Genomic DNA, 13505 nt, shown 5'->3' on the forward strand with positions numbered 1-13505 from the left:
CTCTGGAGGCTGCAGTCACCCTCCGCCTCTGGTTCCACAGCCACAGACTCACCCAACTGAGGGGCGAAGAAACCTGCAGCCCTACTGAGCCTGGGCGGCTTTGGTTCTTGTGATTCCCTGACCACGTGGCAGTTACTGTCCCCACATGCTTCCATGTGCCCGGCCACCGAGCTCCTCCAGAGATGGTCTCAAGTGCGTGTGGGAGGGCCATGTGGGTGTGGGCACCATTTTGTCATAAGGGCCTGGTGTCCTTGCGTGTGGGTGTCCACAGGGGTTCTGGAGCCCGTCCCTCATGGAAGCCAGGGAAGCAGTGGTTTTGTGAGTGTCCAAGTGGAACCTGACCCTGAGCCCTAATGTGTGACAGCTGTCATCTTCATAAACAAGTTTCCAGGCCCACCTGAAACCCAGCGGCTGCAGTGACTATGAATGTACTCCCCACAGGAACCAAATCTAAGATGCGGCCCCAAGAAGGAGAAGGAGAGGAAGGAGAGGCTGAGGAGGGGTTTCCTGTGGCACTCACAGCTGGAAAGTCATGGTCCTTCTGTCACCATGCCACATCAACTTACAAAAGACCACGCACGTAGATGAGCCCCTAAACCCACTCAAGTTGGGGAACAAGACAGGGGCAGGGCCATTCCACCTTCAGGTGGGGGAACTGAGAGTTGGCTAGTTTGGTTTAAAAAAAGAAACCGGCTCCCTGCCTCTCACAGAGACAGGCCAACCGCCCCTCCCGAGTCACTGGGTGCAGGAGCCGCAGCAGGAACTGGGTCCTTCTCCGCTTCATCTTTTTTTCTTTAGAGCCTGATTTTAAAAACTCCATTCCTACAGGAAAGTCCCCTCTGCCACAAAGTCGCAGGGCCCAGCTGTGGCCTGCCTCTCCGGGAGGCCTGTCCTGTCCTCTTGGTGCCAAGCAGCAGGACCTCCAAGCCCTGGCTCCTCTCCTGCTTCCAGAAGAAGCGTGGAAACAGTGGCACCGTGTCATCCGGGACACAGAGTGCTGCTCATGAGACCTTCCAGGCGTGGTCTGCGCCGAGCGCACCCGAGACGCCCCGGAGGGGGGTCAGAAGCTGCCGCCAAGACCCCTTCCGCTGCCTGAGAGGTGCCCCTGCCCCCTCAAGCTGTGCAAGGGAGGGGGGTCGCAGACCCTCGCAGGCCACGTACCCCTTTGTGCAGGAGCATCGGCCGCCACCTGTTGTTAATCTAGCCTGGTAATCCATTCTGCACTGTGTCAGCAGTTCAAAAGGGCACTGTTAGTATTTTTTGCCGACTTCAATTAATGTGAGATTTCAGAGGCTCCTCTGATCACATTTCATCTGTCACAAGTCAGGAACAAAACACAGATTCCAGTTGAGAGGAGGAAGGAGAAGGAGTTTATTGCAAACAACAACATCCAAACAGTCTGGGCTGTGCCCAACAAGGGGGTGCTGGGCGCATCCGGCTGTCCCCGCTCTGTGGTGCCCCTCGCCTCAGCCCCTAAGTCCCCTTCTTGCCCAGTTCCTCCTCTCCCCAGAAGATGTAAGTGCAATAACTTACTTTAAAAGGCAAGAACGTTTCTTTTAATATTTGCTATAATGTAGTTACATGGTGGTATAGGCAGTGAAACTTTATGGAACGGACCTCATTTTTTTTTACATTTTTCTGAATTTTTAATGTATTTTTAATATATATTCTTAATATTCCACCCCAGGCCATTAAGCTACAGGAACAGTTGCATTTATACGGGGTTAAAATATCTTACAATGAGAACAGTAAGTACTGGTTGAGGCTCTGGTTCTTTTAGCACTCGGCTCTCCCCAACCACGGCAAACAGATCAGACGCTGAAAACCGTCCTTCAAAATCAGTAGTATCAAGACCTAGCTCTGTGTGAGAGTGGGGGGCACAGACAGGACCGGGAGGGCAGGAAAGTCGGGTTCAATGCCGTCGATATTGTCCAGTGGGGGCACCTTTCCTCCCTGCAGCATCCCTAATCCGTGAAGCAGGGTCGATGTGACTTTTGGAAGTGGGGCATTTGTCCTCTTCTTTCAATGGTACGATCGTGGTTTATTATCCTGGGGGCCAGTTCGCCACCATCCTCCCCCCGCGGGGCCTGTCTGCCTTTGCGCCTGGCGGTCAGGGCCCTCCAACAGACCGGGGGCCACCGATGTCCCTCGAGTCCTCAGAGAGGGTCTCCCCAGGTGCAGCCCGAGTGAGCGCCGCGACTCGGGACGCATGGTGGTTCTCATAGAAGTGTTCCTTGTCTATCCGGCCAAATTGGGGGAGTGGGGCACTGGAGCTGGGTCCAGCGTGGTCACAGAGGCGTGTGCGGGGGACGCCCTCGGCTCTTGCTGCTCCTGCCCCCAGCAGTGTCTTTGAACTAACCCGGCCGCCATGCTTCCCAAAGCTGGAGCATGGTTGAGAGAGCAGAGAATCAAGTACAGTTAAAAGAATTCAAGGGGAGGTTTGAAAGCCCATGTCCTGGAAGTGCCACTTCACGCTGAAGTCACCCCTCTCGGCAGCCCCAGCTCTCTGGCCCAGGCCCTGGAGGAGGGGCCCAGGGTGGTAGCAGCACCTCAGGAGGAGCCTTGGAGGCCGAGCCACACGCCCTGCTGGGGAGGCTGCCCGTGCAGCTGCCACCTACCTGTGACTTCATCTGTAAGTGGCCGTCTCTATGGAGACATGGGGCAATAGCCAAAGGACATCCTCACCTCTCCCAGCCGAGTGGCTTAGCAGCGAACCCTGGAGCAGGTAGAGCTCCCCTGGCCCTCCTGCAGGAGACGCGGCTCCTGAGGAAGCCAGGTGCACAGTCTGCCAGGCGGCTGGGCACCTGGGGGCCGCTGCGGGGACCCAGCTGGGAAAGGGCCAGTTCCTGCAGTTCTTTCCTGGAGAACTCGGCTGCCCAGGAGATGCAATGGGGCATCAGGGAGCTCCACGTGGCGCTGGCCACCTGGCTCCAGGGCCCTCTCTTTCACGTGGCCCCAGTTACTTCTCCACTTAGGCCCTGGTCACTCTTCTCCGGGTGCAAGGACTATAGCGACTGAGGGTGTCTGGACTTCCTCTCCACCCAGAGGCTGTGGGGTCTTAGAGTGGTTAGAGGGACCCTGGAGGTGCTGGGACAGGCTCACGGGACAGGCCTGGGGGAGATGCACAGGGCCACTTCCCACCCGCATGTTTAGTCGTCGACACTTCCTGGCTGCGGCGGAGGGCAGGCGGCCATAGCCACAGAGCCTTTTCCTAATAGGGGCTTTTTCTTCTTTGGGGTTGACGTTTGCCTGGCTTGGATCTAGCTTGGCCAAAAAGCAGACACAAGAGGACTGAATGCCAGAGGCCCTTTCTGGAAGAATCCACCAAGAGTCCTCCTTCCCTCCCTCTTCTGGGCCGTCCTGTTCCCCTGCTCTTAGTACCGATGCTCTCCCAGGGGAGATAACAGCTGTGGCGAAATGTACTCCCATGGCCCTCCCCAGGCACCAGAGCACTGAGAAGGAGCAGGGGACCACCCCAGCCATGAGCTGTCCTCTCCTGAGCGAGATTCTGGGGAGAAGGAGTTATTTCCATGGACCTCAGAACTGAGAAAGGATCCCAAGAGTCACTCCAAGATCCCCCAACACGTGAAACCCTGAAAGCCAAGGCTCGGGGCACATTTCATGCACTGTCCAAGACCCTTGTCACCTCTCTAAGGTGAAGGGACAGCTGTGGTTTAGAGCGGTCTGACTCTTCCCAGGGGAAGCCCCAGCCAGATCCTCCTCTTGGGTCTGGAGCAGGCAAGGACACAGGGGGAAGAGACTGCCACCCTCCCTACACCTCAGAGAAGTGGCAGCCCCAGGGCTCCTGCTCCTCATGCCCAGCTCTCCCCCAGCCCCACCCGGGCTCATTCTGTGTCAGACCCTGAGCCTGGTGGCCCGGCCCTCCTTGTTGACAGGTAGCAAGCACAAAAGACACAGGCTTTTCCCAGGGAGGGTGTGACTGCCTCAGGGACCTGCCTCAGGGACAGCTACTGTGACAGAGGCTCAGGAGGACTGCCGCCAAGCCCTGGCTGTGGGGGGCAAGTCAGGCAGACAGGGAGCCCCCTTCCTGCAGGCAGGAAGCCTGGCTTCAGGAGGGCGTCCTGCCACCTGCCGGGGAAGGTTCTGGACAGGTGCGCTCCTGCAGCAGAGGGCGTGGTTAGTCTGAGGATAGAAGGGTCACCTGCCTGGAGGTCCAGCAGAGAGAGCCACCGTGGGCCTAAAACCTAGCTTACTGTTCCGGGTTGTAGGTCCTTCCACTCCAGGACACTGCTGAGCAGCCCCATGAGTGACCAGGGCAAGGTGAGGAAAGGCGAGCACCAGATCCTCCCGCGGGGCCCTCAGGAGGGGCAGCACTGACCGGGTGGAGAGTGGAACAGCCCAGGACCCTCACTGTGCTGAAGGCCATCCGGCAGCACAGAGGAAGGGCTGCAGAGCCCCTGCTCCACCCGGCGCTTCCCCGTGCCCTACCTTCCTCCCTCCAGCACCATGGGGACCCTTGGGGTCTACTCCTCAGCCCCCCAGACCTGACTCCCCCCTGCAGTGTCCACCAGAGGCAGCGTGTGCCTTGCAGAGGCTGGCATGCGTCTCCCCTGGCCAGGCCAGGCCACCCCCTGGCTGCCGGTGATGCTGGATGGCAGCAGGGTCCTTCCATCCCCTTCCCATCCCCAGGGATGGCCAGGGCGGATCCTGGGTCTTGAAGTGGGGTTCCGTGTGCTTTCCGGGAGGGGAAGGGCCACCAGGTGGGGGCAGGAGCCAACTCTCCAGGGTGGCCTCAAATGCACAACCATCGGCCTGGTGACCAGTGGACCCCACAGAAAAGGGAAGAGTGGACGAGCCCCGGCCGACGCTCTGGGTCTGGAGGGGACTTAGTTGGATTCCAGGTCACACTGGGCAGGGAGCAGGAGGAGAGGGCCTTCCGTTTACAATGGATGCCAAGCTGCAAGACGTGGCCCCCTGGCTTCCTCGCTGCCTTGGTGGGGCGCAGAAGGCCACCTCAGGGCCGGGCGGGCTGGCCTGCTGTCCCTCCCTCCCAGCAGTCCGCCGGGCCTCAGACTCGGGGTGGCTGAAAGTGCTGAGGGTCAGGCCCCTGGGCCAGGCCAGGTTCCTAGGTGGGAGGCTGGGGGCCTGGGAAGCTTGGGCGGAGCCAGGGCCCCGAGGTGGGGGAGGACACGGGGCCGGACGGGAGGGGCCCTGTCATGTGGCCCAGGAGATGGCCGCACTGTGCTCCTTGGCCTTCATGCGCAGCGCCGCGATGCTCGAGGTCTTGCGGTCCGGCTCGCCATTGAGCTCATAGCCGTTGAGGCCCGGGCTGAGGCCAGCCGCTCCGAACAGGCTGCCCATGTGCGTCTGGCCCACGTGGCTGCCAGCCCCAGAGACACTCAGGAAGTCGGTGACACCGCTGGCCCCAGAGCCAGGGGGGTGGGCGTGAGGGGACATGCAGGCAGGCACCGGGTCACAGGGGACCACACAGGCCGGCACCGGCGAGGCAGCCCCATTGTTGCTGATCCAGGACGGGTTCTGAATCTGGAGAGAGCGCAGGAGAGGAGTCAGGGTGGCTGGAGGGTCCCTCCAGCCACCTCTCCTCCTCATGGTCCGTGGTCACGAAGGACCCAGGCTGGAGCGTCTAACCTTTGGCTCTCAGCAGAAGCTCTAAGGTGGTCAGCAAAAGGCTGTCCTGATTTCAGCCACTGCGTCAGTCACCTCTGACCCTCCCGCAGGCCTAGGAGGTGAGCTGACCTCGGCTCAGAGTGCCTGGCGTCAGGAACGCAGGCTCTGGGCTCCCCAGCTGTGGTGGAGGCAGAGGCCCTACGCCAACCCAGGCTGGGAGGGGCCGCCTCAGGTGTGGACAGACAGGGCCACGGCTGGACGTCCCTGAGCCCCAGGGAGGGGCGTGAGCTGAACGCCTCATCTCCCATCAGCACCACTGTGATCCCCCCAGCTCCCACTCTGCGTGTCCACCTTCCTCTGGCCTCTAAGCGTTTTCCAGGAAGCAGATCTGGGGTGCGGAGGACCAGCTTTGAGGAGCAGGCTGTGCGCCTCTCAGCCACACGCTTGGATTCTTGCTGGCCTCAGCAGGCTTCTGCTGGCCTGCCCTCTCCCTCGTGTGGACACACTGCGGGGAGCTGGACCCGGATCCCACAGGGTGTTCGAAGGACATCAAGGAGTGCCTGCAGAGTAGCCTTGCTGCCCCTCCCGGTGTGCCCAGGAAGTGGGCTGGTTGGTCCCCATGGGAGAAGCCATCTGGGCCTGGGGCTCGGGGGCTGCAGGTGAGAGATGAGCAGTGCCCCGTGTGGGCTTCCCCCCTCCAGCCCCGAGCGCAGATGGCAACGATCAAGCCCAACAGCCAGGGCTGAAGCTTCCTCCTCCCAGGACAGTGGGAGGCTGGGTTAGGGTGGGAGGGCGGCGAGAGGGAGAAGAAAGAATGCAGAGGGGCCCGGGCTGGTGGTGCCCACAGGAGACACCGCATTCCTCAGCCCCACTCCAGGCCTGACCCCTGCCCCCCCGCCCCATGAATCCTGGGCGGGTGGCAGGAGGTGTGGAGCTGGTCCAGGTGGGGAGCCGGAGATCAGTGGCCCGCAGAGCACAGGGAGGAGGAAAGGGTCTTGGGAGCACCTGTGCCACGGCTGCCTGGGAGATGGGCTGGGGATGGGGCAAGACTTGGGGCTGAGCTGGAGGCCATGCAGGAGGGAAGGCCCTCTGCCAGACAGGTGGAGGGTGTCAGGAGTGGACTCGGCCAAAAATACATCGGTGCAAGTGTCCTGGGTGCCTAGTTTCACTCGCAATGCTTTTGGTCCCTTGTCACCTCACTGAGGACTCTGCGGACCCTGTGGTCCTGGCGCTCAGAGTCCCATGTGCTTCCCAGCCTGCCCATAAGCCCTCCAGATTTTAGAAGCCCCTTTGCTAGGGACACTCTGAATTCAGCTGAGGCCTGGAGGTCCCTGGCCTTCCACTTGCCTTAGTCCCTCTGCCCATAGAAAGAGTGGCCAATGAAGCAGAGGAGAAGGCCACTCTCGCCCCCACCTCCCCTCCCCGAAGCCCAGCCACTCGTGATGACCCCAGGCAGAAACAGCTTTGGCGCCACGGAGCAGAGACCAATCGGCACACACCTGGGAGGGGACTGAAGGCCAGCCAGAGCCTGAGTGCCACCTCAGGGCCCCAAGCTCTTCCCCAGGGCACTCTCCTCACCGGGGCCTGGGTGTTGGCCTCACCTGCGCGTAGTTCTCAGCCCGGGTGAGGAGGGGCAGCTCGTAGGCCGTGGGGAAGTGGGTCCGCACCTGCTGCATCTGTCCGAAGCGCTCCCTCTTCCTCCACTTGGCCCTCCGGTTCTGGAACCAGACCTGCAGGACAGGAGTGCCACAGCGTCAGGCCCACCCGGAGCCCTGGTCCTAGGGCAGTGTTCCCCAAGCCGCACCGGTCGCAGGGCATGTGTTGGGGTCGCAGAAGCACAGATACACTGCCTCCGTCTGTCCTCCAGAGCTCTTGATCTAGAAACATCTTCACTGAGCCAGGAACCCCATTTGTCTAAGCTCTAGAGCAGGCCGATGTCACACACAGTCACCTAACCAGCCCCTACAGGGGTGCCGCCCGCTCGGCGGTGGGCCAGGCTTCCTGGGAGAACAGTAAAGGCCTCACACACCCCTCTAGAAATCCCTTCTAGAAGGGCAGAGTTTGGGCGAAGCTCTCCACAAAGCCCACGGCCCCCAGGCCCCGACGGCCCAGATCCAGCTCCTGCTTCCCTGCAGCCTCAGGGCTGGGAACGGTCTCCCAGCTCAGAAGTTGCCCGTGTTACTATAGGTGAGGACCTGGGGGTACGGGGGAAGCTGTCTGGAGGCCCCTGGGAGACAGCACTGGGCCTGGAAGGAGGGAAGCCCTGACCTGAGCTGAGGACAGCGAGACATGTCCAGGAGGCCTGAGGAGGCCAGTCTGGGGGACATGGTGGAAGGGGCGACGCAGAGCTAGAGTCGCATTGTGGGGCCTCCATGCCAAGGGAGGGCTCTGTCCTCCATGCTATCCACAGTGGCATGGTGAAATCTGTGCTGAGGGGCCTGGCGTACACCTGGCTGGGAGGAGAGGCCCTGGCTAGGTGCATGGGCTGGGGCTGGGACTGAGTGGCCGGTCCTGTTTCGCGGCGGGACCCTTCCTGGCAGGCCGAGCGCCTTCTCCAGCTCATGGCCAAGGGCTCACCTTGGGGCTGGCGACCTCTGGCCTTGACGGTGATGGAGGAGTAGGGGGCGCAGAGGAGGGAGAGGGAGCGAGGGGAGGACTCGGCTTCTGGCCGGTTGGCTTCAGGCGCTCCCCCAAGGGAGCTGTCTGCCAGCCTGCTGCGCCCTGCCAGCGGGCACTTCACAGGCTCAGATGCACGAGGGCGTGCCCCGCAGCACACCGCCAGAGGGACAGGGAACGCCACCTCTTCAAGCTCTTCCAGCCCTGGCCTCCCAGGAACCTGGCTTTCCTGAGGGACCAGGTGGACGCCCTCCCCACCCACGGGGACGGAGGCGGCTGCGGCCCTAGAGGGGAGCTGCCTCTCCAACCCTCTGCTGGGAGCCCCGGAGCTTCCCAGGACCCACTGAGGGGCTCCCGCAGCGCTGCCTGGCTGTCCAGGGTCTCACGGGGTGGCACCCAGCAGGGCCTGCGTGGCCACCGCCCGGCTCCTCCCTCATCAGTGTAGCCAGGGCCCACAGGAGCCTGCAGTCGAGCCCTAGCGGGTTCCTGGCCCTCCTGGCTGCCCTCCTGGCTGCCTCCTGCTCCTGGAGGGAGGTCACTGAGGGGGGATGTGTGTCTTGGGTTAGTGGGGGCTGGGCAGGGCGCAGGATGGCCCTTCCGGCTCCAGAGCACTTCCCCTTCCAAATCCCACGTCCATGTGTGTGCTCCCGAGAGCGCCCGCGCATGCACACACACACACACACACACGCACACACACGCACACACAGCACCCTTCCTGTGACCTCCCCGAAGACCAGCCCCCTCCTGGGCTTGGGGTCTCAGGCCCTGCCCTGGAGCCCCGGGGCCTCTCTTCCTCCTGGAGCCTGCGTCCAGGCCCAGGCCGCCCCCTGGGCGCCAGGGGCATGCGGGTCTCCTCTCAGCGGTGCTGAAACGGGATCCCCTTTATCAGTGGCCTGGGTGGGGGCGGGGCAGGATGGGAGAATGAATCGGAGGAGCTTGTTTCCATTTCATGTTTAATTTCCTGCAGGCTGAGCTCAGCCTTTCCGCTTCTTCCTCAGCCTCCCAGGGTTTTCTGGGGGGAGCTGGGGGAGGGGACCCTCCGGAGCGTCGAGATATATGGCTCTTTGCTTTCCACGGGGGGGGGGCTGGGGGGGTGGGGGGGCAGAGGCCCTGGTGTCTCTGGGCTCAGGTCCCCTGGGCCGTGGGGAAGTGGTGGGGGAGGGCGGGGTCACCGCGGGCCCTGGAGTGGCAGGAACCATAGGTGGGTGTGGAGGGAGGAGGGTGTCTGGTGTCTGGCAAAGGGGTCTACAGTCAGCCCGGGGTGCAGTGTGGGGCCTTGGGGGCCGAGAGCCAGGGGAGGGGGTGGGGCGAGGCCGAGGGTTTTTCCGAGGACTAAAGCAGGGCTGGTGGGAGGGGGTGTTGCGTGGAGCAGGCCTGCCCCCTCCTCAGTGGTCCTTTGACCCCAAGCCTCACTTTCAGGTGAGGCCAGATCAAGGCTACCCTCAGGTTGGCATGGCGGGCGCCACCGTCCTACCATGCCCTGGGCGGTGAGGGGCCTCTGGCCTCGGTGCTCACCTTCCTCCCTGGCCTGCAGCTGGGCCTCTGCCTCACGGGCCTGTCCCCTCTGGGCAGCCCAGACAGGAGGAGAGCCCACCGTGCTCCCAGTCACTCTCCCACCCGGAACGTTGCGCCCAGGACCACCCCGCTCCTGGCCCACCCGGGGCTGGGCCCACTCAGCACGGGCCTCTCCCAAGGACCAGGCTGTGCAGGGACCAACTGTCTTGGCGGAGGCCTTGTAACCGCAGCACATCTGGGGCCTGGGCGGGTGGCTCAGGGCGGGGAGGCTCCTCTTATTGTCTTCAGACACACCAGCTGCGGGGACTGGAATCCCAGACAGCAGAGAGGCCCTCCAGCCCCTGGAGCAGGGCCAGGCCCAGCTTCTTCCCAGGAAAAGTCCATCCTGGGACCCCTGAGGCCCTGATCCCACGGCCACGCCACGCCAGGCCCCGGGCTCACCACCAGCTGAGAGGGGCTGCAGAGGAGGCCTGGGGTTCCATCACAGCCCCAGGGCCCTCCAGGCTCAGAGTGCAGCCCAGAGGTCTGACGCACATGGCGATCCCACCCACCCTGCTGCCTGTGCACAAAGAAGAACCTCAGAACCATCTGGCTTGTATCCTGGACAGCGAAGTCAAGGAACCCAGGACGAGAAGGCGGGGGTGCCACTGGGTCACTCTTCACTTTAGACTGTCTCTTCCCGCCTCTGCGTCTTCTTTCTCTATCCAAACAGAAGGTCAAGGGATCCTTTCCAGAACCACCATTCCGTGTCCCATCATCTTCCCGTTAGAGGGTAAGCTAGGCGACATCAGACTTTCTCTTTCTGCTTTGGCCACCAGGAAGCTCACAATTCTTGCTTAATGCCAACTGTGAGCCTGAGCCAAGGTATTTGAGATAATTACCTCCCGTTTCTCGACCCCATTCTTTATCTTAGATCAAAGTGAGAAATCTTTAACTGTTCAACTCTGTTCTGGAAGGAGGCCTATGTATGTGTATGCAGAAAGAATATTCCACCTGCAGTGTACGGCGGTGGCTAAAACATGCTCTGTGAGCCCAGGGTGTCTCTGTGCCTCCTGGGGAATGGGCTGTCCTTCTTTAGGAAGCCTGGGCGCAACACACATGCACACGCACATGCACACTCAGGCACACGTGTGCTGCAGTGAAGGAGAGCCGGCTGAACCCGCCCACACAGCACCTGTGGGGTCTCCTGACAGGGGCGTCCTCTCACCTACCCAAGCAGCTGTCCCCAGTCCATCAGCTGCAGCTGAGGTCAGGTTCTGGGTGGGGCTCCTACCACAGCCGTGCAGGTGAGCCTCTGAGATGGCAGTAAAGTCCAGGCCACCTGCTCCCCATTCACATAGGCTCGACCACGTGACACCAGAGTCATTCGGAGTGGCCGCAGCCTGGAGAGCGCAGGTCTATTGGTACCTGCTGGACATTGTGCATGGAAAGTCTCTGGACTAGATTTCAGATGCCTTCCTTGGCCTGATCCTACAGCATGTGGCTGACGTCGGGAGCTCTCACGTGCCTTAGAGCCACCCTGCTAAAGATTCTCCCATGACCCAGCCCCAGCGCCTGGGGCCTGTGGAGGGGCACAGGGGTCTCGGGGGTCCATACAGCTGGGTGGCACTGTGCTGCACTGATTAAAGAGAAAAATCCTCTTTGCACTCGGGCTGCTGATTTTTCTGGCCCCCTGGAGGGGAAAACTGCCATGTGACAATTCTGTCTGCCATAGTAAAATGGTGCAGGGATGGAATTCAGGGCACTCTACCACTGAGCCACAGCCCAGCCCTTTTGATTTTATTTATTTATTCATTTGTTTGTTTTGTTTTGAGACAAGGTCTTGCTAAGCTGCTTAGGGTCTCACTAAAATGCTGAGGCTGGCCTCAAACTTGTGATCCTCCTGCCTCAGCCTCCTGAATTGCTGGGATTACAGACGCGTGCCACCGCACCAGGCTTGCGTCTGCGTTTTCTAATATGCTCTGGGCTGGGGAACCAGCCTGCGTGTGAGATTTATTTTGTGTTACACCAAAGCTCGAACTTTAGCCTGTGATTTTTGCCACTTGTTTGAGGCTATTGAGAGCACTTCACTTTTAGGTCTTTCTTTGCTATGACCTCACGTGGGGAAGGGGACACATCTCTTCTCAGAGGTCGATTGCTCTGCAGATGTCTGTGTCTTGCCCTCGTGGCTCTGAGTTCAACCGTGCCCGGTTGGTGGGGACACAGATGACCAATTAAGGGATTCAGGTTCTAGGGGGAGGAGGTGAAGTCATTTAAGCCGCTCATCAGTTCTATAAAGATTGAGTGGACGGTGTGGCCTGGTTTGGCCGTGTGTGTGAGGCCGAGGTGGCTGGGTTGTGTGGAATGTGTTGGTCTGAGTTGTGTGGCTGAGTTGTGTAGTGTGGGCTGGTGGGGTTTTTGGAGTTGGGTGGTGGCGGGGCCTACTGCGTAGCCATGAGGGCCGGGGACACTCCTCAGAGAGGTGTGTGGCCTTGGGACCTGTCAGAGGCAGGGGGAGGCAGCCACGCAGGCGTGGGGAAGACCTGGGCTGTTCTCTGCTTCTGCCGTGGGTTGCCGTGGACGCCTGTGTTTCCCAGGCCTCCCAGAGCTGGGGCGGCCACCCTGCTCCTTCTCGAAGGGATCTGGCTCCAGGCAGCGGGCTCCTACCCCTCCACTGCGGCCCTGCTTCTTTTGAGGGGTGGCCTCTGGGCCCAGGAGGCCATGGCCCCAGCCCCTGCTCCTGGCCCCGCCCGGGGCCCCACTGACCTGCACGCGCGCCTCGGTGAGGTCCGTCCTCATGGCCAGCTGCTCCCGCGCGTACACGTCGGGGTAGTGCGTCTTCTGGAAGACCTTCTCCAGCTCCTCCAGCTGGTAGCTGGTGAAGGTGGTGCGGTTCCGCCGCTTCTTGCCCTTGTTGCTCTCCGAGTCCGCCTTCTCCAGCGGGCTGGGAAGGTCGGAGCTGGCCTGGTCCTGGGGCCCCTTGACCCCAGCCTCCTTCACACTGAGGTAGCTGCTGTCCATGCCCACGGCGTCAGAGTCGGGGGGCAACTCTGGGTCCCCCAGGGAGCTCTCTTTGGCTGAGGGAGAGGAAACGAGGTCAGACAGTGGCCGAGTCAAGCCGCAGGGGAGAGGAGCTGGCCCCGCCATCCCCCTCTCAGAGGAGACGCGGGTTCTAACCTCCACTCACCATTAACGTGCCCTGAGGCCTTGAGCAAGCCCCCTCCCTCCTGAACCCCAGTGTCACCTGGCTCTGAGCTGGCCCATCTGACCTGTGACGTGACTCCCCCTCCTCCCCTAGAGGACTCCCTGGGCGGGACACCTCTGGGCATGGAGGGTCACGCCGGTGCCCTGGCCTCCCGGGGGGAGTGGAGAACTCAGTAGCCATGTCTGGCCCCCTGGGCTTTGCGGACACCAGGAGAGGCATCACCAGGGCAGCCTGGTCTCATCTGAGGTTCAAAGATGTTAAGGAGCCTCTGTCCCCAGACGTCAGTGCTGGGGTCGAATGCCCTTACCCACCCCCACCACCACCTGCCACAGGGCCTTTCTTCCTTGGGAGTGGACACAACTGAGACACGGGCCTCAGTTCCTGGCCGAAGCCATGTCCTGCCCGCTGTGACTGAGGCTATCCAGCACCATCCACCAGAGGCCAACATCTGGGCCTGGGGCACTGAACACGGGTCTCCCGTGGCCAACCCCCAGAAGCTCAGGGCCGTGTGGAGCTGGGTCAAGCCCTTAGGTCAAGGATGAGGAGACGGAGGCCAGGCTGGCGGGGGGGGGGGGGGCCAGGGGGCGGGAGTGGCGAGCAG

General features: G+C 61.7%; 1 protein-coding gene across 1 annotated transcript in view; it reads right to left on the minus strand.

Annotated features, from left to right (window-relative positions):
• Positions 1-1452: 1452 nt before the first annotated feature.
• Alx4 (ALX homeobox 4) overlaps positions 1453-13505 on the minus strand; it is a 41362-nt gene continuing 29309 nt past the window's right edge. Inside the window, exons 2-4 of the mRNA XM_015476628.2 lie at positions 12466-12776; positions 7191-7319; positions 1453-5505 (exon numbers count right to left, since the gene is read on the minus strand). Of these exons, the coding sequence (XP_015332114.1) occupies positions 5176-5505; positions 7191-7319; positions 12466-12776 (770 nt within the window). The 3' untranslated portion in view covers positions 1453-5175. The remainder of the gene's footprint in view (positions 5506-7190; positions 7320-12465; positions 12777-13505) is intronic.

Source organism: Marmota marmota, unplaced genomic scaffold (assembly GCF_001458135.2).
Source record: "Marmota marmota marmota unplaced genomic scaffold, marMar, whole genome shotgun sequence".
In the NCBI taxonomy this organism is placed as follows: Eukaryota; Metazoa; Chordata; class Mammalia; order Rodentia; family Sciuridae; genus Marmota; species Marmota marmota.